The sequence below is a fragment of the Punica granatum genome, chromosome 1 (genome assembly GCF_007655135.1).
Source record: "Punica granatum isolate Tunisia-2019 chromosome 1, ASM765513v2, whole genome shotgun sequence".
Taxonomy (NCBI): Eukaryota; Viridiplantae; Streptophyta; class Magnoliopsida; order Myrtales; family Lythraceae; genus Punica; species Punica granatum.
In genome coordinates this window covers 53748855-53775425 of record NC_045127.1, presented here as the reverse complement: position 1 = coordinate 53775425, position 26571 = coordinate 53748855, and the positions used below count along the sequence as shown (strand labels likewise).

The following is a 26571-nucleotide window of genomic DNA, read 5'->3' as shown; positions in this document are numbered from 1 at the left end:
GGTGAAATCTAGCAACTCAACCTCCAAAATCAACTCCAAATCCATTAATAAAATTGGATATAAGAGTAAATGAAGGTTCAAGGACAGGACTGCTGCTGAGAGGAAGAATTTCCAAATACTTTTAGCTCTGCCTAGGAGATAGAAGTATGTAGTGCAGATGGAACATACGTAGCTCCTGCTACATCCACATCTACTGCCAACCTTGAAGAATATAATATATGTGAGGGATATATATACATATGAGTTGAAGTCAATCCATGATGATATATGTGAGGGATATATATACATATGAGTTGAAGTCAATCCATGATGAAGATTCAGGAGATGAGAGTATCAGGTATCCATGTTTCAATTTAGAAGATGATCATAGTGTTGTTATCACTAAGTCAATGGAGTTTGAGAGTTTGGAACAATTCAAAAATGCTGTGAGTGATTTGAATATCTCCATTGGTAGGGAAGTTGATTTTGTGAAAAATAACAGTGAGAGAGTCAGGGCTGTGTGTGTTGAGAGAGATGTGGACAATAAGGGTAAGGGATGTCCTTGGGTCATACTGTGCTTAGAAAACAAGGCAACTAAAATCTTCTAGGTGAAGGCTTTCTACTCTGAACACACATGTGCTTCAAGGATGATCAACAAACTTGCAATAAGGGAGTAGATAGCCCCTAAGTTGGTCCCACTTGTCAGGATCCAACCAGACATAACTGGGCAGGTAGAATATGTCTATATGATCCATAGGTATGGAGTGAAGATGAATGATGTCATGTTATCTAGGGCTTTGAAGTCAGCTCATGAAATCTATGAAGGCCAAGAGAATGAGCAAGATACAAAATTGCGTGATTATGCTAATGAGCTATTGAAGAGAAATGTTGTTGATTACTGCCACAACAGAGGGGCTTTCCATAGAGACCTTAAGGTACACATTTCTGCTCCAAGAACTTCAAAATTGGACTCACCTGTCAGATATCCGACTGATCTCTAAGGTCATGGTCAACATCGAATTTATTGCTCAATGCGAATGGAGTCCTGAAAGTCTCAGATTTTGGACTGAGTGCCCTAGCTCCGCAAGTTCGGGTGAGTACGAAGGTGTTTCTTAGCCCCTCAGGACATGATTGCCGATGCCAACGCATGGGGAATAAAAAAGCATTATTCCCTCACTCTCCAGTGCCATTAGATACCATCACCTTTTGTCTCAATTATTTTAAAGAATGAACTCGTTATGTTTCTTTCAATCTAGGAAGATGGACTGCTCCATACAACTTGTGGGACACCAAATTATGTCGCTCCTGATGTATATCAGAATCTGCTGCTAATGCCAGTTTCTCCAGCTTATTGAAGTGTGTACATTTTCCAGGTGATTAATAACAACGGGTATGATGGAGCAAAGGCAGATTTATGGTCATGTGGGGTAATCCTTTTTGTCCTGATGGCTGGTTACTTGCCATTTGAAGAAGCCAATCTCATGGCACTATACAAAAAGGTAAATTTGTATTTCCATCTTCCAGTAGTTTCTGTTATGCATAGTGAACCGTGTCCAATTAGTAAGAGATCTCATCATATTTAGTAGAATTTCATGGAGCTGAACTTCAGTTTCCGTTATACATGTTTTAATGACAAGGCACAATTTTGGCAATCCGATTTTGTAATTTTTTTTCTCATCAAAGGTTGCTGGCCCTAGAATCACTGATTCAAGTACGATAAGCAAAAAATTTATACTTCCAGGTACTGGGCGTAAATGTATCTTTTAGTGAGTTCTTATATAGCGGTTTGGCTGAGGAAGAACTTAATATCAGTGATTCAATAGGCATGTTTGGTTTATAAGGTGTTGCTTGATAATTGAAGTTTTCTTTGTTGATCTAGATTTTGAGAGCGGACTTCTCATGTCCTCCATGGTTCTCCTCCAGCTTAAGGAAGCTCATCAAAAAAATTTTGGAGCCTAATCCCGTCAAAGTTTATGATTCCTTTTGCTCTGATATTTAATTGGTCAAAGTATATGATTCCTTTTGCTCTGATATTTAATTGTTCCGAGTTTAAAGAATATTGGCCTTCCAAATTTTTTACTGGACATGGCAGTTCTATTCTTATACCTTCTACTAAACTATGTCCTGATTCCTTGCAACAGCGTGTTTCAATAGCTGAGGTCATTGAGGATGAGTGGTTTAAAAAAGGATATAAGCCTCCAAGTTTTCAACCATCCGACATCAGTCTCGATGTTGTTGATGCCATATTTACTGAGTCAGGAGTAAGATGAGCCGCCTGTGCTGAATTTCCAATGAATTAGCAATCCTCATCTGGTTTATTTCTAACATTGGCAGTGGGGAGCTGATCAGTTTGATCAATCTTAGGAACCTCAAAACCTTGCGATGGAAAGGCAGGAAGACGGTTCTATTACCCCAGTGACTATGAATTCTTTTGAGCTGATCTCTAAATCCTAGGGACTTCACCTCAATACACTTTTTGGAAAACAAATGGTATGTTCCTTTACACTTTCTGCGTTAAATGAAGTGTGTAACTAACGTTTGACTAGGAAATGAATGGTCCAAATGAGGAGTCAAGAGTAACTCAGTTTATACAGCCTATCGACCTATTGTGAGTAGCAAGCAGGGACTCATATTTTCACACCTAAACAGGCTCTTGTGTGCTACATCTCTTCAAAATGTGAAGTTCAAGTAGGTTAATGATCACTCTGCATTTTATATGTTAATAATTATGATGATTAGATGCTATCTTATGGCATTGTTCATGGATATACAATACAAGAGAGTTGATTCTTGTGATTTGGTATCATAGGGAATTATCAAACGAGAAACGAGGATCTCTTTTAAATGCTCAGTTGATCAGATAATTGCAAAGATCGAGGAAGCTGCTACGCCAATGGGTTTTGATGTCAAGAAAAATAATTTCAAGGTACTATCTCATCTAATGTATTATAATCTAGTTTTTCTGTATTTAGGTGCATGTGCGCTTGTGAGATGGGATAATTCTTATTGCCCTGTGAACAATATCAGTTTCCCGTATGTTGATGGGTTCTCATTCTTATTGCCAACTGCAGATAGAGCGGCTGGCAGAGAAAAATGGAAGGAAGGGTCAAGAAAAAAAATGGAAGGAAGGTATTTTTATGCCTCCTCATTTCCAAGTTGAACTGAAACGCTTGCAGAGAATCACGAATAGAATATCACCACTGCTTGTGAAACTATAACTTATTTTCATTCGTGTCTAATTAGTTCTACGTGCATATGTTTCAGATTTTTGAGATGGCACCTTCACTTTACATGGTTGAGGTTCTCAAGTCGGGAGGAGATACCTTGGAGTTTCACAAGGTAAAAATATTACAGATGACTGTTCTAATCTCTTTTTGGAGTTCTACATGGCCGCTACTGAATTAATCTAATTACACTAAGAATCTTGATATATGTCTATGAAACTAAGATGTGCAGCATTTACCTTGCGATCAGTTAAGTTTGTAAATCTTGGGTCATATTCTGTAGTTCTACAAGATGCTCTCGGCAGGGCTGAAGAATATTGTTTGGAAAGCAGAAACAATAGCTGAAGAAAGTGATGGTTATCTCCACCATTTATATGCACTTTGAATGAACTTCCGAATACTTGTGCAATGTATATTGACCCATATTATTTGTGAGGAAGATATTCGAGAATATGAATGATGATTGGATGTGAATAATTGTACCCGATTAGTGTTATACTTGTCATTCTTCGTTATATAAACAGCCATTTCGAATAAACTCTCTGAATATTTGCACCATTTATCAGATCATACTCAGAGCTCAAGGAGAGAGAGAGATCAAAACTGAACATCCCTTACTACGAAAGATCTGCGTTAAGTTAGGGGCTTCAGATGCAAAGCAGCAAAAGTTGGCTTATATATATACCATCAAAAAACACAAAGCTCATATAGGCTATCATACTTACATGCATTAAAACAGCTTGCTTACTAGTTTAGCCAGTGAAGGGAAGCGGCGGCGGAGGATAAGGGCAAAAGTGGTGATTCAGGAAGCTCATCAATCCGTCCAGCTTTGCAGTCAGACTTGCCAATCCTTGCTCCTGTTGGAACCCGAGGTTCTTGAGTGATGATGCCACCATATCAACCCAAGCAAACAGCTTACTCAGAGACTCGTTAACGTTATCAGCCTCACCGCTGCTGCTGCCTCTAGGCCCATCAAGCGATATATCTCCTCGCGCTGCATCCGTTACTGAAGTCAGCTTTTCCTCTTCCTCTTCATCCATTGATGCCCGCTTCCCCTCGTCTTCTTCCATGGCTGCAGGCGCCTCCTCTTCCTCCTCATCTCCCTGTTCCTCCTCGTCAAGTTCTCCCGGCGCTTCCTTCGATTTCTGACCCACTTTTGTTGGGACATATCCCATCCTAAGAATGGTGTGTGAGTTGTAGACTTCTTTCCTCTTCAAAGTCTCATGAAACTCGTTCTTGGCTATATCAACACTGCATGCGACGAACACTTTGGTCAGTAGCATCCTGAAGGGCAAGAAACTGTTGTCAACCGAATTTACATATGGTATTCTCGATAGTTGGTCTGATTAGGACATGAATTATCTGGCCTGGATTTAAACATGGTTGAGTATACTCAAAAGAAATATTTAGAGGTCAATATATGCATTTACATCTTGTTCTAGTCATAGCGAGTTCGAACATTGCTCTGGCAAGATCTTCCTCGGCTTCATCCATTATTATGAGCAGCTTCTCCTCTTCATCCTTTACAAGTCATCCCGGTGGTATTATCAGCGTACCCTCTCCTGATTCCTTGTGCATTTCTTCCTCATCCAGATCCATGGATCCCCTCTTTCAATTCCAACCTGCCTCCGTCGGGATACGCTCTATCTTAACAGCGCGAACAATACAATATATAGATGTAGACATCTCTGCTCTTCAATGGTTCAAGTTATCATTCGTGAATGGGACGTCTTTGATTTGTACCGTTGTTTCAACTTGCAAAGCAAGCTCACCTACTCGTTCAGGAATGGATGTATCGAACCATGTGGTGGATGTAATATAAGAGATTCACATTCTCCACACCGAGGATCTTCTCGAGCAAAAGAACTAGCCCGTCCTTGAGATATGGTCCTCGGCAGGAACATGAACATCAAATGCAGTACAAGACCCGGATCAAGGACCGCATATTGGGACCATATCAAGTCCGAGATCTTATACATTATCCCCCAATACAAAACTCAAAGCTATGAGCTACGAATACAAGACTAAATTGCACTCATTACTTGATATTATAACGAGAGCGGAGCAAACTCCTTTACCTGCATCTTTGCATCCCATGTAGCCCTGCTTTTACTCTGTATTCGATGAGTATAGAAGCTGGAGATTCAGTTTTTTTTGTTACAAAGGAGGCCCAAACCTAATACAATGAAAGAGAAATAATAAATAATTAATAAAAAAGCACGAGATTTAGAATTTTAAATCATTCTTGTGAATATAATTAAACAGAAGTTGGCACATATGAGCATAGTTCACAGATGTTGGGATGTGAATGAATATACTGAATTTATTGAAATGAATATTTTAATGAAATTAAAATTTTATTTTGTAAGAAAAGCTCATAAAACCGAGAAATAACAATCAGTCCAGAAAATCTAAATTTATATGTTTTAAAGAACTTAACAATTTTAAATTTAAATTTTTTAAAGAAAGCTTAAAAATAGAAAAAAAAATAATGATCGTTCCCACAAATCTATATCTATATATTTGAAAAATCAAATTTTTTGTTTTACAAAAAACTCGAAAGATCCGAGAAAACTCCATTCAGCAATGTGGTGAAAAATTTCAATATATCATGTTGTGCGGTGAAATTAACTATTAGAAAATTCATCATCGTAGAAAGCTTAGAAAATCAAGAAAGTAACAACTGGTCCCAGAAATCTATATTTATATATTTCACAAAATTAAAAAAAATTGTTTTGAATAAAGCTAAAATATCTAAGAAAATTCTATTCAAGAACCAACCGATTTATTTGACCAGGCCCACCGTGTTCTTGCTTTCATATATGTATATATATTTTTATATATATTTATGCTGATATAACATTTGGAATACAACAGTTTCATTATAGAACAATAACATCGCATGAAACCTCGGTTTAAGAAAGTTGAGAAGGTATCACTATTCTATAACAAGACTACATGGGATATATATGGATTTTATCCTAATATTCATTGCAACTGCATTATATTTCCATGCAAGGTGTCGGTATATATCGATTTATTCCCAAGTTCTTATGGTCTGTATAATTTATTAGTCCACCCAAAATGTATCCCACGTGCTGGTGGAAGGTCCACTTTATACGGAAATTCAATTGGATGCCACAGAAATTGAAATTCTGGTGGGGTTGGAGAATCCCTCACGTGACGGATTCTTCCGGTAGGATTCACATCCATTCATGCTATAAAAAGGTTTCCAGCACCACAAGATGATATGGAGACAACTGAATCTATGCAGCAGGGGACATACGAACATTTATTTATCCCTCTTCCTGAAAAACACGAAGATATGTAGAATATTCTTATATATTGACATGAGTCATCGAGATTATTGAAGTTGTATCTTTTTTTTTTTTTTTAATCTGGGCGGAAAAGGTCGTATCGTTTTTAATGCCCCATGAGGTTCATTGGATACTTGAAAGAGCAAAATGAATTAGGAAGCAGAGGATGTAAGGACTCTGCTCTCAGCCTCAACCTATTTACTAAAACATCCTTTTTCATGGTAGATAATTAATTGGATCGATATAAACCACTTTTGCAACTTTTTTTTTTTAAGTAAAATTTTGATCCTAGGAAAGTTTACTAAAGCTTTTCATAGTTTCCAACTGCCAAAATAAGACTGACTAACAAAATGTATCCATATGCCACTGTATATAACATATAGATACATGTTCAGTATACAAGAAATTGACAATGCAGGAGGTAATGGTAGTTAAGTATAATTGCGAGTGAGGTCTCGCAACAATTGGTCCGATAGCAACGAAGAAATTGAACAAAATGATGTATGTGTTGACTAGAGCAAAATGTTCCTTCATCACAACCATCTATAAATAGACATCTTTCCTAAAGCTACAAGAATGTAGAAGTATGAGCGACAATTATTCTTCATCTCCTTCTTTTGCATCAATTCAGTAACAAAGCCAATCCCCCTAAATTTTTGAGATTTGGGCATTCAATAACTAGCACTGGCTTCAGGTCTTCAAAGAAGACACTGCCATCAATATCCTGAGTTTCAGTCGCCAGAGGAGTCTGCCTCTGAACTTTCTTCTAGATCCTGACTTTCTTCTCGTGTAAAGGCAATCCCCCTGGAAATTTCAAGTTTCGGACATGCAATAACTTGCACGGGCTTCAGGTCGTCAAAGCTGATGGTTCCGCCAATATCTGCATTGCAAATACTCAGTAGCTTTGGCAAATTAGACAGACACAGTTTTCTCAACGACATCTTTACTACAGGATCATGGCACCGCCCGGCAATGTCAAACAACCCTTCCAATGAATCACAATAAGCTATACGCAGCTTCTCCAGATTCCTGAATCTTTCAAGGGTGGTTTTGGGGCGGAAATATTCTCATCAGCTTTTTGCAATGATCGATCTTGACATCCCTCAGTTGATCAAACGACTTCTCTGCAAGTAGGTCATGCCATATGATGCTCAAGCTCTCCATGTGGGAAAGCACCAATATTTGCAAGCTAGGGAACAGAACCTGCAGTTTGCATCAATTCGACTGTATTATTAGTAGCGGGGACAAGATTCAATCCTAAACAATTCTTCCTCCATTCTTTGCACGAAATAAAGCACAAACACATGTGGAAATGCATGTACTTTTCCAGCAAATATCACCATGGAACGGCAGTAAATGTCAATCATCAACAAATCAAATACAGTCGTCAAATGCTATATGTGAGGTGATGTGGAGTTGCAATTTGTATCAAGAGCAACCATAAATATACTTGATTTAAATTGTTTCCTTTTCCAATAGTAAACCGACCTTTTCACAGAAGAAGGGTTCTTGAGGGATGTTAATGTCACCACTATCCTCGCACGCTCTTTTGCTTCTTTCACCCACCGGATTGGACAATTTCTCTTTCGGGCATGGAGAAGTGAGGAATGTCCTCATTTCAGGACAGTTTTTTATGGTCATGTTCATCAAAGATGGACATTCAAATAAGCAACTATGTGGAAAGAAGCTAACAACTTGGGCAAGGACTCTAGAGTTATATATCTCAACTTTTCAAGCCTGATGTACGTCTTCTCGCTTTCTTCTCTCCTACAATCACTGCCTCCAGCATCCTGCAGTCCCTAATTTCAAGGGTTCCAAGCCAAGGGAGTTCCGACACATGTTTTGGGGTAAGTATGTTCTCCAAAGAGTGACAATTCTCAACTTTCAGAGTCGTGAGGTTCGCGAAGTGGAAGTGGACCCCTGATGAGAAGCATGTCAGATTGGGACGGTGTCGCCCACTCCATAATGATCTGATCATGTTATCATGTTATCGTGTTGCATATGCAGGTTTCCACATTGGAAAATGTTCCCTGCCAGGATCATCCGAAAGTTATCTCTTATGTATATAACACAAAGTTACAAAATTCGCACTCAAATTAGTACGTAGCTAGAAATATCTCATTATTCCTGTTCTGCTCATCTAATGTGTGTCGATAATTAATTTTCATAATCTAGGGGAGAGAGTCTGGCATAGGAAGCATGTACCTTGTCAACCAAGAGCAGGGGTTGTTCAGCTTGATTGCCATTCCTGGTTACTGCTTGGGATTTCTTCGAGTCGAAAGCAAATATCTCAACCTTGCTGCTCTTGGAGATCATCAACTCTCTCAGCGAGGGCCATCGAGAAATATATTTGCCTGGGTAGAAACTTTTGAGCTGCGGCAGGTCTGAGAGCTCCAGCTTGGTAGCTCGAGGGAAAACAAATTCCAGGACACTAGCGGGTGGCACGCCTTTATCTTCCGCAGCAACTACCTCGAGGCTTGAATCTCTTACCTCCAGCTCAACAAGCTGGACGAGGGCTTTTGCCACAGAGGCATGGAAGAGATACCCGAGGCTGCTGCATCCCATAACTGTGACTGAGCTCAAATTCTGAAAGCTGAGGATCCCTCTCGGGTCCCTTCTCCATATGTGCTGCAAATTCGCCAAATCAGTGAGAGAAAGCTTTTTCAGTTTGGTGACAGAAAGATCAGAACCTGCATTCTCCTCTATTTCATACACCACTTCCAATGCACTGCAAGTTCCTATCTTCAGAACCTCAAGGTTTTGAAACGAGCACGCTGTGCCAGAGGGGAACAAGGTCACCAGTCTGTTCATCTCTGAAATCTCCAAGCTCTCCAAGTAAAGGAAGGAAACCTGCAGCATGCAGCGCTCAAATCGGATCTTCTTTTGGAAATGGTTGGACACAGAGGAAGTGTATATTTAATGTATGCGCTTATGCACGTATGACTGTTCCTAGCTAGGTCGAGCAACTTGCTCGAGCTAGACCACTAATATCATCTATATCTTGGCAAGTTCCTCATCGTTGCTTACGATAAATTTTAAATTTCGCTAGATAATATGAGGAAAACTGCACGACCTAAGATAATTACTTCCAGTTAGCAAAATAATTAGAACCTAAGAATCTTATTGTAAGAAAATAATTATGCCCTCTGTGATATGTATCAAATGACAATTTGGCTCGATGATGTGGTGGCAACTAAATTAGTAAAAAAAATAATTATCTTCTTAGAAAATAAAACAATTGCTAAAATAACTACGTAAGATAATTATCATTGAAAGATAATTGTTTAGACTATATATATATATATAACACTTATCCTGGAGAACCTGGGTGGCGCGGTGTAACTTCAAAATCTAGAATTGCCCTTAACAAAATATTTACAATTAATAGCAATTATTGGATTGGGAATAATATGGTAATTTTACAAAAAAACAGTCCATATTTCTCTCCACCACTTCCACTCTCCTCTCTTTCTCTCTCTCTCCTTCCTCTATAACACAACCTCCCTTTTATTTTTCCTAGTTTTGTTTTTCTTTTATCCTCTTTTCCTCAATATATTTAATTAACTTCCAAATAAAAATTAATAGGATTGAAAATACGTCGAGTTGACATATTAGACCTTATGCAAAAATTTCCTTTATTACGATAATTTTATGAAATATTGTATATTGAATATCAACACATCATTGACACTGTATACATCCAACCTCAATTTCTTGGCATATGTCGAACTACTACAACCATTATGTTATCAAAAGAATTTTTTTCCCCCGAGGAACATATATCTAGAAAAACTACATCAATGAAATAATTATCAGATTAAGAAAATTAAGTAGGCATAATATCATATGCAAGCTAGGGAGAAAATTTTTGGAGGGAAGCAGGGGCGCCAAGGGAACCCGTGGCCTAAAGCGACATGGTAAAGTGAGGCCTTCATTTATTCATTGGGTATGTAGTTTTGAAATTAATTTTTCTAAGTTTTGAGATGCAACATTAAGTATTAAATTTTTATATTAAATTATATCTATCATTTCTTCTCAACAATACACCAAAAGTTTTGCTTTCTTTGTTGCTCGTAATATTTTAGAGAAGTAGAAATTTAGAATGAAAAGATTAAAGAAAAGGAAGAAAATGTCTCTTTATAATGATGCAATGTAATCGTTGGAGAAGAGGATTTTTTTTCCCAATGAAAACCGTTGGAGCAATATGAAAATCGGAAGGAAAATTAATTGAATTAAAAATGATAATCCGAAAATATAGCAATCGATAAAGCTAACTTAAGTAGGTTAGGAAACTACTGAAAGGTAATCAAGTCAATTACTGTGGACGTTTGTTAGAAAGGATTTTGCCAACATCAATTAAGTAATCTAATGACAAAATTTAGGAGGTTGCTGAGAGTGATTAAGGAAATTAATGAAGAATTATGGGAAAGTGTCATTTAAATTTATAAGATATAAATATAATTTATGTACTTTGCTTGGGCCATGTACAGGCCTCAGTGGGCCTACAATTGAGGCCCCCAAGTAGACTAGTCTTCCTTTTAAATAAAGGCTTTGGTGGGCCTCCAATTATGGGGCCTCAAGCAAGGGCTTTCCTTGCCTATGGGTTGGGCCAGCCCTGGAGAGAAGTGCAACAGGAAGTTGAATATTTGTTGATTTCTCAATAAAATATTAGATATTACTTCAAAATATAATAAATTAAATGATTATGCTTCTCATACAAATTCTTGATATTAAAATTATACACTGCATTTACCCCTTAAACATAAATAATAAAAAGGTCAAATGACAAAAGAAAAAATACAAACCGTACGTGTACCTTTATTAGTATAAAATATTTTTTTCTTTCCATGGAAATACGCAAACTTTTGATTTATTATCACGTTTGGTACGGCGTTGGTTTCTCCATTAATTGTAACGGAATTACGGACTTGGCACTTAGTCATGTGCCATTTGGAGATCAGCCGAGTGAGCCCTAAGAGTGATGGAGCATAGGTTGTGGTACCAAATTTCAAGAAAACCATGCTTTTCTATGCCTTTTTTTTTTATTGTCATTAACTCTCAACAGACCTAGTGCAAGGAATTACTTCCAATGTTTTGAAATGACTCCTCTAGCTGATCCAGATACTGCTTTAATCAGCAAGTTTACCCCAGAGAATTAGTTGCAAGTTGTAACCAATTACGTGTGTTAGAGCTAATAATTGCTTTTGAGATGTATGAGTGTCGCCTAATATTTTCTCAACAAATACATGCTATAGCAAGCTGAATAATTAAAAATGAAAAGAAATTAGAAGAAGATCCATACCTTATCTACCAAGAAGAGGGTTCGTTGAGAAGGAGAACCCACATCATTATTGTTACCAGGTGCATCTCGGAACAAGTCGATTTCACAGAACAAGTTTTGGATGCTGTCACAGCGATTGATCTGCAATGTTCTCAACAAGGGCCATTTGGAGATATGCCGCCTTTGGCAGAAACTCTTGAGTCCCGGGAGTCCACAGAGCCTCAGATGAGTAGCTCGAGGAAATACAAATTCTAGGGTACGTGCAACTGTTTCCACTGCCTCATCAACTGCTGCTGCGACTATCTCCTCTAGCCCTCTATTATCCTCTATCACCAGTTTGCTGAGGTTGTAAAGAACCTTCGCCACGGAGGAAGGAAAGAGATACATGAGACTCTCGCATTCCTCAACTTCAACCGAGTCCAGGTTGTGAAAGCTGAGAATCCTTCCCGGATCTGCAATACTCCATATGTGCTCCAATTTTCGCAAACCATTGAGGCGCAATTCTTTCAGCTTGCTCCCAGCAACAACTTGATCAGAATATTCCATGCTGTCCTCAATGAGCCCTTGCATATCGTAGATGACTTCCAATGAAGAACAAGATTCTAACTCCAGCTTCTCGAGTTTCCATAGTGCACGCACCATGTTAGGTGGGAATATGGTAACCAGTGCATCACAGCCTTCTATTGTGATTCCTTTAAGTTTGCTGAAACAATCTCCAGTTATTTGATTGGGCCATATCGTTCCTAAATTCTTCATGCCTGAAATTGTTAATTCCTCCAATCGAGGGAATGAAACCTGCATGTTACAAATTTTATATTATATATTCTTTCTCCCTATATTATATACTAAATGGCTCTAGGAAATCCCTCTCAACAAGGCATTCACAGAAATCCTTGAGGAATTCACCGGGAAATTTCTCAGGGGTGATATGAGTTCTAGAGGTGGATCGAATTGCAAAATGGGAAGATTTGTACAAGTTAAAGTCATTTGGAATAAAAGGTACCTCTTTCACCTTATCAATATCTCAAATCAAGGAGTCCTTCGACTACTATATCCTTGAATCCTAGAGATAAAATGATTTTTCTTTATTTGAAATATAATATACTTGACTTGCTATTGAAACAATAATCAGAAGACGGACTATTTCCATATTAATGATATAGTCTTGAGAGTATTTCATTCTTAGTGGATCGGTAGTTTAGATTCATAAAATAAATAATAAATGAATTTTTCAAAAATATTCAAAAATGCAAATATTGGCAATATTTTTATGATATGTGATTCAGATAGTTTAGGTTATGATTATTAATTGGACTTCAAGCTAACCCCAAAAATATATCCTTCAATTTTTTTCTATGTCAGAGTGGCGGTGGAAGTGTGAAAGTTTAAAGAGATATTTCTGTGTTCAATGGAATTTATATTTACCAAATATTCAGAATTTCCATAGAAAAATAATCTATTATAGATGTATATTTGGAATCTATCGGGAAAAAAATGCTGGATCATACGTTTAGGAAGGTTACTATTTGGAATCTTAGTTTATTATGTAGAAATATAATAATTATAGAAATATATGTATATGAAAACAAAGTCTCGAACTGAATTATCATGCCGCCATGATATCATAAATATAAAACGAAGCTCTCTTACGATGTCACGTCATCATTTATATAGTAATAAATTTTTTTTATTCTTTTAAAATATAAAATTAGTTATATATTCATAGTATATTTTTATTTGTTTATTTATGTAAATTTTATATTTGCATATGTCCATGTACCCATATATAAGGTAATTCCAAAAAGAAAATATATATAAAAGCTCATGTATATATATCATAATGAAGAAGACTTCTTCTCGCTTTTCTTAGATTTGTTCTTTCTTTCTGACCAATTGTTATAAATTTTTCACAAAGAATTACATGTGAGAGTAAGTTTTTGCACTCTCTCCTCCAAATTCTTTTCTTTTTTATTGAACTTCGCTTTTGTTGAATGAATTTTCTCTTTATATATATATATATATATTTGAAATTGATCATATAACATCAACTTTGATTGTTTCAATAAGAACTTTAATCCAATTCCAAAGTGGCTTCTCAGTTGTAACTCTCTTTTGGTTTATTTGCCACTAAACATTTTTTTTTTATTTTTCTTCGTTGAAGATTTTTTCATGAACTTTGAGTTGAGTAGTTATACATTACGATAATGATTCTGATTTCTTGATAGTTTGAGATTTTTTTGTTTCATGAATTTTGCTTTTCATTTTTACACATATATGGGGCTTTAGAAGCAGGACATTAATTTTTGAATGCACGGATGACTAATTGAAATTTATTTATTTATTTTTTCTTATTTATTCAGGCTCTAACTCCATAATTGCTTCTTAATTGTAATACTTTTTCTGTTTTATTTTCCCTTAATATCTCTTTTCATTCTTTTCCGTTCGTTTTTTTCCATAAGCTTTGAATCAAGTACTTATAGGTTAATAGAGATTATATGTACATATTGATTCCTTTTGCATCTATAACAATATATTTCGTTTGTATTATATATATGCATATATATTAATTTCGTTATTTAATCCTTCTAATCTTTATATATATATATATATATATATATATATATATCGATTCCTTTTGCATATGCGACAAAATATATTTCGTTTGTATTAGATATAAGCATATCGTCAGCTTAATTATGTAAATAATATATCACGTAAAATATATCAAATTTTTTGTTTGGACTTAATTATAGAAATTTATTTTTTGGACTTAATTATAAATGGTAAAAGAATTATAAGAAAAATATATGACAGTGTAAGCACATATTTCTATTCCAATTAATATATATATATATATTATTGTAGAAATTTAAATATTATATTTCTTTTTAATGAACTTAGACATCTCTTTAGTTGGCTATAAATATGCATTTTATACTGTTCAAGTTTTCAACAAGTAATAATCCATTAATTCTCGAATTAAGACAATTTCTTCTTTTTTTTTTTCGGAACTCCCTCAAATCTTGCTCCAATTCAAGTGGTAGAAGATCCAATCGACTTTGCTACCACAAAATTAGATACCAATAATCACATTTTGTATTAAATAATTACTTTTTTGTATAGTTATTGCATTACGTATGTGTTCTAGCTAATAACTGCTAATATTTTCTAGTTATATATTTCTGCTAGCTAGCTGATCACCAATTAAAAGGGAAAAGAAAGAAAATATGTTAATACCTTATCTACCAAGAAGAGGCCAGTTTGTTGAGAATTAGGAGAACCCACACCATTACTGGGTGCATCTTGGAACCAGTTGATTTCAGAGAACAGGTTGTGGATGCTGTCGCAGCGATTGATCTGCAATTTTTCCAGCGAGGGCCATTTGGAGATATGCCGCCTTTGGTAGAAACTCTTGAGTCCTGGGAGTCCACAAAACCTCAGATGTGTAACTCGAGGAAATACAAATTCCAGGGTATCTGCTGCTATTTCCACTTCCTTATCAACTGTTGCTGCGACTATATCCTCTAGCCTTCTATTATCCTCTATCACCAGCGTACTGAGGTTGTAAAGAACCTTCGCAACAGAAGGAGGGAAGACATACTTGAGACTCCCACATTTCTCAACTACAACCGAGTCTAGGTCGTGGAAGCTGAGAATCCTTCCCGAATCTGCAATACTCCAGACGTGCTCCAATTTTTGTAAATCACTAAGGTGTAATTCCTTCAGCTTGGTCCCAACAATAACATGATCCGAAAATTCTATGCTGCCCTTTGTGAGCCTTTGCATATCGTAGATGACTTCCAGTGAAGAACAAGATTCTAACTTCATCTTTTCGAGTTTCCATAATTCAAGTGCCATATTGGGTGGGAATAGGGTAACCAGTGCATCACAGCCTTCCACTATGATTTCTCTAAGTTTGTTGAAACAATCTCCAGTTATTCGAGTGCGCCATATCGTTCCTAAATTCTTCATGCCTGAAATTGTTAATTCCTCCAATCGAGGGAATGAAACCTGCATATTACAAATTTTTTATAATGAATTTACACACGTTACATGTGAAACCTTCTTTGATAAGGTTAAAATCCATAATGCTTTAATGACAAAATATATGCTTGTAAAATAATACAAGAATTAATGGACCACAAGATGTTTATGAGTTCAAAATCAAGAGAACTCTTTTAGATAAAAAAAAGAAATATATAAATCAAAAGTAAATCAATAGTATCTCCAAGAAAAGCAAAAATTTGCCCTTTTATTATTTCTAGCATGAGTTTTTTTATTTGCATTAAAAATTACAATTATGAGTTTCGTGTCACGTCTAGCATGTCATCATTTTCCTGTCAATTTTAACAGATTTTTCTAATATGGTACTAACATTGCAGACATGGCTCATGAAAATCTATGAAGTGAACCCCGTGGGTATTTCAATATTAAATTAAAAATAAAGATTATTAAAAGCAACTAATAATATTCACAAAAAATATTTATTTTGATTTAATAAAGGAAATAAATAATATTAATTTTAATGAAACATATATATGTATATATATTGATAATAGTATTTACATATGGGTAACATAAAAGTATATACAAAATTAGCATACTAATGAAAAATCATTGTATCATAATATATGTATCAGTTTTTGTACGATTTTATGAAATTATTCCCATTATTTTTTACTCTATTGAAGAAAAGTAAAACGGAAGGCAACAATGAAATTATAAATGAAATTAATGCAATTAAAAAATAATTTCAATTATATTTTTTTTGACTTAATCTTTCATTTTAATAGAATATCCCAAAACAAAATGGAGAAATGAATTTAAATTTTCGATAAAATTTTACAAAATAATTAATAAAAGTATTATTTTCACGAACAGTCTTGCAATGACACCCGTAACTCGAAAATTCAGAAAAATCAGACCTAACGATCAAAAAATTCCAAAAATTAAAGACCTTGATCGACCCTAATTTTATGTATATATAATTTTTTTTAGAATAGAAATTTATTATATATTACAATTTATACTTAACAATTAAAAACAATAGTTTTTTTATTATATTCTTTCTCCCTATATTATACGCTAAATGACTCTACGACGCCTCTCTCAACAAGGCATTTTCTGCAATCTTAATCGAGCATGTTAGATGAAATTGTTTATTATTGCTGAAATTGACTGAAAACATAAATCTGCAATGGAATTTACTGGAAAGGGGCTCGAGGATGATCTGAGCTCTAAACCTTTTCCATATTTGGCTGAAAAAGTCAACAGGAAAGTTTATATTCTGAGAGACCATACTAGGAAAGATGAATTATTTCAGACGGTTTTTGGTTACTAATGAGGTCCATAGATCATAGCATAGCATGCAAGCCCTCGCCTGGTAATCAAGAGGTTATAGGTTAGATTCTTATGGTAGGACTATTAGTGCTCATTTATTAGTTATTTAAGATTTTTATTTTATTATAACAAAAAAAAAAAGAGGTCCAAATGACTCCTCTGGCTAATCCAGACGTTGCTTTAACCATCAAGTGTACCCTAGAGAATTAGTTGGAAGTTGTAACTGATTACTTATGTGTTAGGCTAATAACTGCTTCGAGATGTATTAGTCTTGCTTGATATTTTCTCGACAAGCTAGCTAATTAAAATGAAAAAGAAATTCAAAGACGATTCATACCTTATCTACAAAGAAGAGGATTTGTTGAGGAGGAGAAACCACACCATTGCCGTTACCGGGTGCATCTTGGAAAAAATCGATATGACAGAACAAGTTCTGGATGCAGTCACAGCTTTTGATCTCCAATTTTTCCAACCGGGGCCATTTGGAGATATGCCCCCTTTGGCAGAAACTCTTGAGCTCCGGGAGTCCACAGAGCCTCAGACGTGTAACTTGAGGAAATACAAATTCCAGGGTACCTGCAGCTGTTTCCACTTCTTCATCAACTGCTGCTGCGACTATCTCCTCTAGCCCTCTATTATCTTCTATTACCAGCTCACTGAGGTTGTAAAGAACCTTCGCTGCAGAGGGAGGGAAGAGATTCTTGAGACTCTCGCATTTCTCAACTTCAACCGAGTCCAGGTTGTTAAAGCTGAGAATCCTTCCCGAATCTGCAGTATTCCAGATGTGCTTCAATTTTGGTAAACCACTAAGGTGCAATTTTTTCAGCTGGGTCCCAACAAGAACGTGATCAGAATATTCGAAGCTGCCCTCAGTGAGCCCTTGCATATCGTAGATGACTTCCAATGAAGAACAAGCTTCTAACTTCAGCTTCTCGAGTTTCCATAATGCACGCACCGTGTTGGGTGGGAATATGGTAACCAGTGCATCACATCCTTCTATTTTGATTTCTTTAAGTTTGCTGAAACAATCCCCAGTTATTCGACTGCGCCATAACGTTCCTAAATTCTTCATGCCAGAAACTGTAAATTCCTCCAATTGAGGGAATGAAACCTGCACATTACAAATTTTACATTAAACTCGCGGGCTAGTACTGAAAAGATGGTTGACTTAAAGAATAAGCTTATAGATGATATAAAATATTAACAATTAACAAAAATTCATCCATAATTTTATAAATAGAGTTTGTCTATATGAAAGTTTTCTTTATACGTATTTATAAGGAAGTTGTTATAATTTTTTTTAATTTATGACCATATATTTAGTTAATATTTATTTCTTATTAATCCTATTTCGATTAAACTCCTACAAAATAGTTAGCTGAATATTTTTGTGTGCTTTCAATAAAAAGTTCAATTTTCGTAGTTCGTAGAATATGAAAGTTTGTATTTTATTTATGTGAAAATGTTAAGACTATGATAGATGACTTTCTATCTTCCATAACTGAAAAATTAGAGTTCAATGAATAATATGGCCAATGATACTATGCCATTTTTCATATCGTGATTGGTGATAATTTAAAGAGTCACTCAACTATGAGGTACCTGCATCCTATGAGGCGTTGTCCAGCGCTTCATTCCGGCTTTTACAATTGTATATAGATATATAGGGGCGTTTGTTTTCAGAGTTAAAGTAACTTTGATTTTGATTTTGATTGTGGAAAAGGACAAATGAGATTGTATTATAAATTTGACTTGGGAAACGTGTATTTTTGTTGTATAGTGAGTAGAGTTAAAATCAAAATCATGATTTTAAAATCATTTCCACAAACCAAACAAGTCTTATATTCTTTCTCCCTATATTATAGGCTAAATGCCTCTAGGACACCCCTCTCAACAAGGCATTCACTGAAATCCTCATGCATGTTAGATGATACATATTTTATTGCAAATATAATTCTCCAGAGAAATTCACTAGGAAGGAGTCAGGGATGATATGTATTCTGATGGTCTCTACGATATTTTTACGATATTAGCTACTTTAGTTTGTGTTTATTCACTAAACTTCAAGCTTACCCCAAAATTATATCCTCTTAGTTGTTTTTATATGTCAAAGTAGCAATGGAAGTGTGAGAGTTTATTGAGATCTTCGGGTATCCGATGGAATTTGTACTTACCAAATATTCAGTATTTCTATAGAAAAATAATTTATTATGATGTATATATGGAATTTATTGAAAAAATGCGGGATCATACAGTTGGGAAAGTTACTATTTGGAATGTTAGTTTATTATGCAGTAATATCATAATTATAATTATAATATGATGATCATTAATGTAAGGGCAATAATTTTTGGGCCTACGGCAAAGGCTTTTGTTACCTTGCCCTTGGGTCGGCCTTGAATTGATTACATATGTGTTATAGCTAATAACTGCTAATATTTTCTAGTTATATATTTGTGCTAGCTAGCTGATCACCAATTAAAAAGGAAAACAAAGAAAATATGTTCATACCTTATCTACCAAGAAGAGGCCTGTTTGTTGAGAATTAGGAGAACCAACACCATTACTGAGTGCATCTTGGAACAAGTCGATTTCAGAGAACAAGTTCTGGATGCTTTCGCAGCGATCGATCTGCAAATTTTCCAACGAGGGCCATTTGGAGATATGCCGCCTTTGGCTGAAACTCTTGAGCCCAGGGAGTCCACAGAGCCTCAGACGTGTAGCTCGAGGAAATACAAATTCCAGGGTACCTGCAGCTGTTTCCGCTTCCTCATCGACTGCTGCTGCAACTATTCCCTCTAGCCCTATATTATCCTCTATCACCAGGTCAATGAGGTTATAAAGAACCCTCGCCACAGAGGGAAGGAAGAGATACCTGAGACTCGCACATTTCTCAACTTTAACCCGCTCCAGGTTGTGAAAGCTGAGAACCCTTCTCGGATCTGCAATTTTCCAGATGTTCTCCAATTTTGGTAAACCACTAAGTTCCAAGTTTTTCAGCTGGGTCCCAACAATTACATGATCAGAATATTCCATGTTGTCCTGAGTGAGCCCTTGCATATCATAGATGACTTCCAAAGAAGAACAAGATTTTAACTTCAGCCACTCGAGTTTCCATAATGCACACCCCATGCAGGGTGGGAATATTGTAACCAGCGAATCACAACCTTCTACTGTGATATTTTTAAGTTTGCTGAAAGAATCTCGAGTTATTTGACTGCGCCATATCGTTCTTAAATTTTTCATGCCTGAAATTCTTAATTCCTGCAATTGAGGGAATGAAACCTGCACGCACATTACGAATTTTACATTATATTCTTTCTTCCTATATTATGCGCTAAAGGCCTCTAGGATACCCTCGATCCCCTCTCAACAAGGCATTTACTGAAATCCTCAAGCATGTCAGATGAAATCGTTTATTATTTGCTGAAATTGACTGCAAACACAAATCTGCAGGGGAATATTAGCAAAATGAGGATTATGACTAGGGCCATCACCTCATTATTTACCATAAAAAGAATTCCTTATTTACCGTAAAAAGAATTCCTTTCATGGTGATATATAGCGTAAGACATATCTATAATCAAATAAGAGCAAGTACTATATATATGCAAGGAAACTGGGCATTGAAGCTGACCTTTTCACTGAAGAACGGTTCTGGACGTATGTCAATATTACCACTACTTGAGTATGATTCTTTGCTGTTTTCACCCATCGCATTCAATGCTTTCTCTTTCAGGTGTGGAGAAGTAAATGTCCTCATTTCAGGACAGTTTTTTAGGGTCATGCCCTTCAAAGATGGACATTCAAATAAGCAACCGTGAGGGCAGAAGCTAACCAACTTGGGCAAGGACTCTAGAGTTACATATCTCAACTTTCCAAGCCTGATGTTACGTCTTCTCGCTTTCTTCTCTCCTACAATCACTGCCTCCAGCATTGCACAGTCTTTAATTTCTAGTGTTGCAAGCCAAGGGAGTTCCGACACCATGTTTGGGGTGAGTATGTTCTTCAAAGAGCGGCAATTCTCAACTTTCAGAGTCGTGAGGTTCGCGAAATGGAAGTGGACCCCTGATGAGAAGCATGTCAGCTTGGGATGGTTGCGCCCACTCCATATGATCTGTTTCATGTTATCATTGTGTTGCATATGCAGTGTTTCCCCATTGGAAAATGTTCCCTGCCAAGATAATCCGAAATTTATCTGTTATCTATATATCACAAGTTTAAAAAATTGGAAGCTCACCCAGCGGATGCTTCATCATTCATAATCCCCATTTTGCACTCAAAGTACGTAACTAGAAATATCTCGTTATTCCTGTCCTGCTCATCTAATGTGTGTCGATAATTTTCATATTCTAGTGGAGAGAGAGTGGCATAGGGAGCGTGTACCTTGTCAACCAAGAACAGGGGTTGTTCAGCTTGACTGCCACTCCTGGTTATTGCTTTGGATTTCTTCGAGTCGAAAGCAAATATCGCAACCTTGTTGCTCTTAGAGATCATCAACTTTCTCAGCGAGGGCCATCGAGAAATATATTTGCCTGGGTAGAAGCTTTTGAGCTGCGGCAGGTCTGAGAGCTCCAGCTTGGTCGCCCGAGGGAAAACAAATTCCAGGGTACTGGCGGGTGGCACGCCTTTATCTTTCGCAACAATTACCTCTAGGCTCGAATCTTTTACCTTCAGCTTAACAAGCTGGATGAGGGCTTTTGCCACAGAGGCATGGAAGAGATACCCGAGGCTGCTGCATCCCATAACTGAGACTGAGCTTAAATTCTGAAATCTGAGGATCCCTCTCGGGTCCGTTCTCCATATGTGCTGCAAATTCGCCAAATCAGTGAGAGACAGCTTTTTCAGTTTGGTAACCGCAACCAAGCCAGGAAGATCAGAACCGGCATTCTCCTCTATTTCATACACCACTTCCAATGCACTGCATCTTCTTATCTCCAGAACCTCAAGGTTTTGAAACGAGCACGCTGTGCCGGGGGGGAACAAGGTCACCAGTTTATCACATCCTTCTACCGTGATTTCTATAAGTTCGCTGAGAGAATCCGCAGCGACTTGAGAGTCCCATATTGTTGTCAGGCTGTTCATGGATGAAATCCCCAATCTCTCCAAGCAAAGGAAGGAAATCTGTAGCATGGAGCACACAAATTGGATCTTCTTTTTGAAATGATTAGACAGAGAGGAAGTGTACATTTACAATATGGGCTTACAGTTGGAAGTGCAATCGGAGGTTGAAAAAGCGCTTTTCCATTTATTTTTTTTTACGTAAAAGCAATGTTTGGTAAATATTTTCAAAATCATAGTTTTGGCTAATTTTGGCAATTGAAAAAAGCGATTTTCTGCGGTAGGTTAACACGTGCTTATGAAACTTACTTCTTATTCTTTATTTGAAGCACTACTTTTAATTTTGACAATTTTAAATTAGTGTCTCCCAAATAATTTAGTTTATTATAAAATCAACACTTATTTTTTTAGCCATTTTGTTTCAGCACTTACTCACAAACCAAGTCTTAGGGGATGGATACATCACTACAGTAATACCATGCAAAACTATGTGAGAATCTGTGGGTTGTGCAAGAAAACTTTTGATTTCATGAAGTAACATGACGATAACACGCAATAGAAAATAATTATTTCAAGTTGACGTAATTATTTAGAAGAATAATTATCTAAAATACTTATCATAGGAGAGTAAATATTTCCTTTTTGATAATTACTAGAATTAAGATGTATCGACAAACTTGATAATTTTGATATGATGATGTGGCGGTGGCTAACTAAGTAATCCATATACATATATATATATATATATATATATGTAAAAACAAAGTCCGAAATTGAATTCTAACATCACCACATCATCAAAAATATAAAACAGAGCTCTCTCGCGATGGCACGTAATCATTTATATATTAAGGAAATTTTTATATTCTTTTATCAAGAAATATTTATTCACCTAGAAAATATTCATAACATTTTTAATATATTTATATATATTATAGAATATAGAATATATAGAGTATATTTTCTTCATTTTAGAAATATATACTTGCAGTGTATATCATATATTGAGACTTAGGCTACTATTACCAATTATATATATGTCGTATATATCGTATAGTTGAATTTAGACAATTATTTTCCGAGATAAAAATTTCATTATATTGAAACTTTTATATTCGATAGGAAATTCCTTATCAATTTGCATGACATTTGCACTATATATACTGTATATGTTTATTTGATATACTAACTCCAATATTTTACATCAATTTGGTTGATCACAAGACTTCATCAATATTTCAGTAGGCTTCATCAGGTTTTTTCTTGAAATCCATTATCCTCAAATTCATGTATTTTTAATAAAAGTAATTTGTTTAGGGTGTTATCTTTTTAATTGGATGTTAATTTGTTTTGGTGCACTTATTATTTGCTTAGAACTATTATATTTGCAAGAAAATTTTTCTTTATCATTTATTGTTTAATCTATATACCTTAATAGATTTTGAGTTGTACAATAGTTTATTATATATTAGAAGAATTGGGATCGAAAGAAGTGATGTAATTACCAATTTTGATATGATTTTCTTGATATGGAGGCATAGTTGCTTGTTTGACCAAGTATATTATTTCATTAATCAAATATTATTAATTTATTATTTCTAATGAAATTAGGATTCATTGATGCATATAACTATAAGAAAGTATTAGATTGATTCTGTTTCCGGCCTTACTTTGAGAAAAAAACTTATACATAATTAATAATTGAAAGATAAATTATATCATCCAGTTGATGTTGAAATAAAGATATCGTTTTTACTTTGTCAATATGAATGATTTGTTATAATTTACTGATATCCTTAACAAAATTCATTGGGTTTTAACTAAATATTACTTATGCATAACGTATAGAATTATTTAGATCGGCTACAACAAAAAATTAGTTAATTGCGCACCAATACTTGAGTCATCAACTACAATATAATTCCCTCAGAGAATAAAAAAGATTGAAAAGTTAACAAGTGACACGGCCCGCGCAACATTTTACTATTTTCAATTAATATTTATGAATTAAAGTTACAAATAATTATGTCTAATATATTTCCTTATCAAGAAGATATAAAAATTGGTAAATTACCTCCATAAATATTTTTTCTAAATAATTTTTTTAATGTATTATATTTTTCAAGTAGTGTGCCACGTGTGCAGAGACGACCCACCTTGAAGGCCAGTTCAACTTACCGTTAGTGTTTCGAATGGAATTCAAACGGTGTACTAAATTTAAAAAGAGAATTGTGATATGTGCTATAACGTGCCAATTTTAAAAACCGTGCTAGATGATGAAAATGACTCAAATTATGTACTTCACGTAGATATATAATAAAAATAACTAACGAAACATTTCGCTTTGCCATGTCATCACTTCTATATTAAGGAAATTTTTATTATTGACTATATAGCATAATATATATTATTTATGTATAGCCTAAAAAATATATACTATATACATTAGTTGCTATTCAAGAAAGTTTTTATATTGTGACAATTGAATGGCCCTTTACAATATATTTTATATTTATAATATTTATAGACTTACCCTTCGCATTATGGACAAATATATTCTTATAATATTAACCACAATCAAATTTCAATTTATATAATGTTGTTTGCTTATATTACCGTCTATATTGTGCCATATATATATATATATATATATATATACACTCACACACATACCTCAATCGCACGAGTAATGGAAAAATAAATAAATAATAATAATATTTTATTGAAATAAAAGATTATGAAACGACCATTAGATTATTAATCTTAATAACCTTAATCTTTTAATATATATATATTTATATATACAAAGTATAATCTTTTAATACATATATACTCAATAATTCTCGTTTCTCTCGCAATGCCATGTAATTATTTATATAGCGAGGAAATTTTTAAAAATCTTTTATTCAGAAATATTTATCCAACGAAAAAGTATATATGTAATATTCTCATATTAATCTATAATATAGTCAAATATATAGATTATATCCACAATTGAGGAAGGTGGAGTATACAATGGAATATATTTTCGATAGGAGCATATTAGTGGAATATATATAGGGTAATAAGGACATCTGAAATACATAGTGAAATATAGTCCATCATTTGGATATACCTAACTATAATTATAGTCCAATAATTTAATAGATGGAAAATTTTTTAAATAGCTATTAAGGAAATAATTATGTATATATATTTGGTCGTCTAGTTCCAAGTACTGATGTATAATTACTGAAAAATAAGTACTAATTTTATAATAAGAAAAAACGTTTAAGAGATAACAATTTGAAACTATTGAAATAAAAATTAATGCTTAAAATAGAGAATAAGTATAAGCAATTTTTATAAGCACCGATCAACCTACTAGAGAAAATTACGTTTCCAACAGTAAAAATTAGCCAAACCATGGTATGGATTTTAAAGAATTCACTAAACACTAATTATGCTTAAAACTCAACAAATTAAGCACTTATTCAACTGTCACCGTACTCCCAAACAAAGCCTAAGAATCATATGTGAAAATAGATTTTTTTGCTCACGCAGACTTGAAGGCAGGGATTTTCTTTGTTTTCAAGTTTCAATGAGGTTCATAACATATTCATTATTTCCTGAATAATTGCATTGATTGGAGCAAGAATACTATTTCTTTCATTGGTTGTATTTTTTCACATTCATGAGGTTTTTCTTTATTTTCATAAATTTATTCATAGAGTTAATCCACGGCATTAGGATTTAGTTGTTATTTTATGTTATTGCGATCTTTTCAATTGTTATGAATTCGCACTACATATTTATTGAGCATTTTAGATAGTCGTCTTCTTGCTATTGAATTTTCGATTTGAAGAATTTTTTATTCTACTGAAGAGTTGTGATTGTCATGCGGGATGTATATTTGTTAAGATGGCAATTGCGATTGTGATGAGCTATCAAAAATTGAGTTGAATAGAATACTGATAGTAAAAAATAATTTTATTATAATTTATAATTACGGTCACTATCGTAGAGAAAAAATTACATTTTTTAATAGACGCCTCTTCTAGTTACTTGCTTTCCTAGATCAATTATTTAATATTTGTGTTTTCTTATACTTGAAAAACCGGCACATTACTTCATTTTTCCACAATATATATATTTAGGATATTAAAATTCTGCTCTTGACAAAATATAATTTTCTACTGAACTCATTTAATTTTTAAGTGAAACAATTTTAATCCACAATATATTTTTCTTGAATAAAAATTCATCATGTACTTAATTTTAATATTACCTAGTGTTAAAAAGTTAAAAATATTTGTCGCGCAATACGCGGGTTATCACCTAGTTATAATTATAATAGTATTAACTTAAGGGCAACAATTGATGGGGTCTA

At 34.7% G+C, this 26571-nt stretch overlaps 1 protein-coding gene, 1 long non-coding RNA gene and 1 pseudogene across 2 annotated transcripts in view; 1 reads left to right on the top strand and 2 right to left on the bottom strand.

Moving 5' to 3' along the window:
- The first annotated feature begins 389 nt into the window (after positions 1–389).
- LOC116207756 lies at positions 390–3592 on the top strand (annotated as a pseudogene).
- A 3271-nt stretch (positions 3593–6863) lies between these two features.
- On the bottom strand, positions 6864–8229 carry LOC116208319. The gene is made up of 2 exons (XR_004157035.1): positions 8009–8229; positions 6864–7723 (listed from the first exon to the last, which is right to left on the bottom strand). It is a non-coding gene; the product is annotated as an uncharacterized LOC116208319 (long non-coding RNA).
- A 273-nt stretch (positions 8230–8502) lies between these two features.
- The window catches only part of LOC116207749, a 43017-nt gene continuing 24948 nt past the window's right edge, over positions 8503–26571 (bottom strand). The window contains exons 8-15 of the mRNA XM_031540836.1: positions 21528–22265; positions 20779–21315; positions 19653–20426; positions 17479–18252; positions 15039–15812; positions 11823–12596; positions 8726–9370; positions 8503–8550 (exon numbers count right to left, since the gene is read on the bottom strand). Coding sequence (XP_031396696.1) covers positions 8503–8550; positions 8726–9370; positions 11823–12596; positions 15039–15812; positions 17479–18252; positions 19653–20426; positions 20779–21315; positions 21528–22265 — 5064 coding nt within the window. The remainder of the gene's footprint in view (positions 8551–8725; positions 9371–11822; positions 12597–15038; positions 15813–17478; positions 18253–19652; positions 20427–20778; positions 21316–21527; positions 22266–26571) is intronic.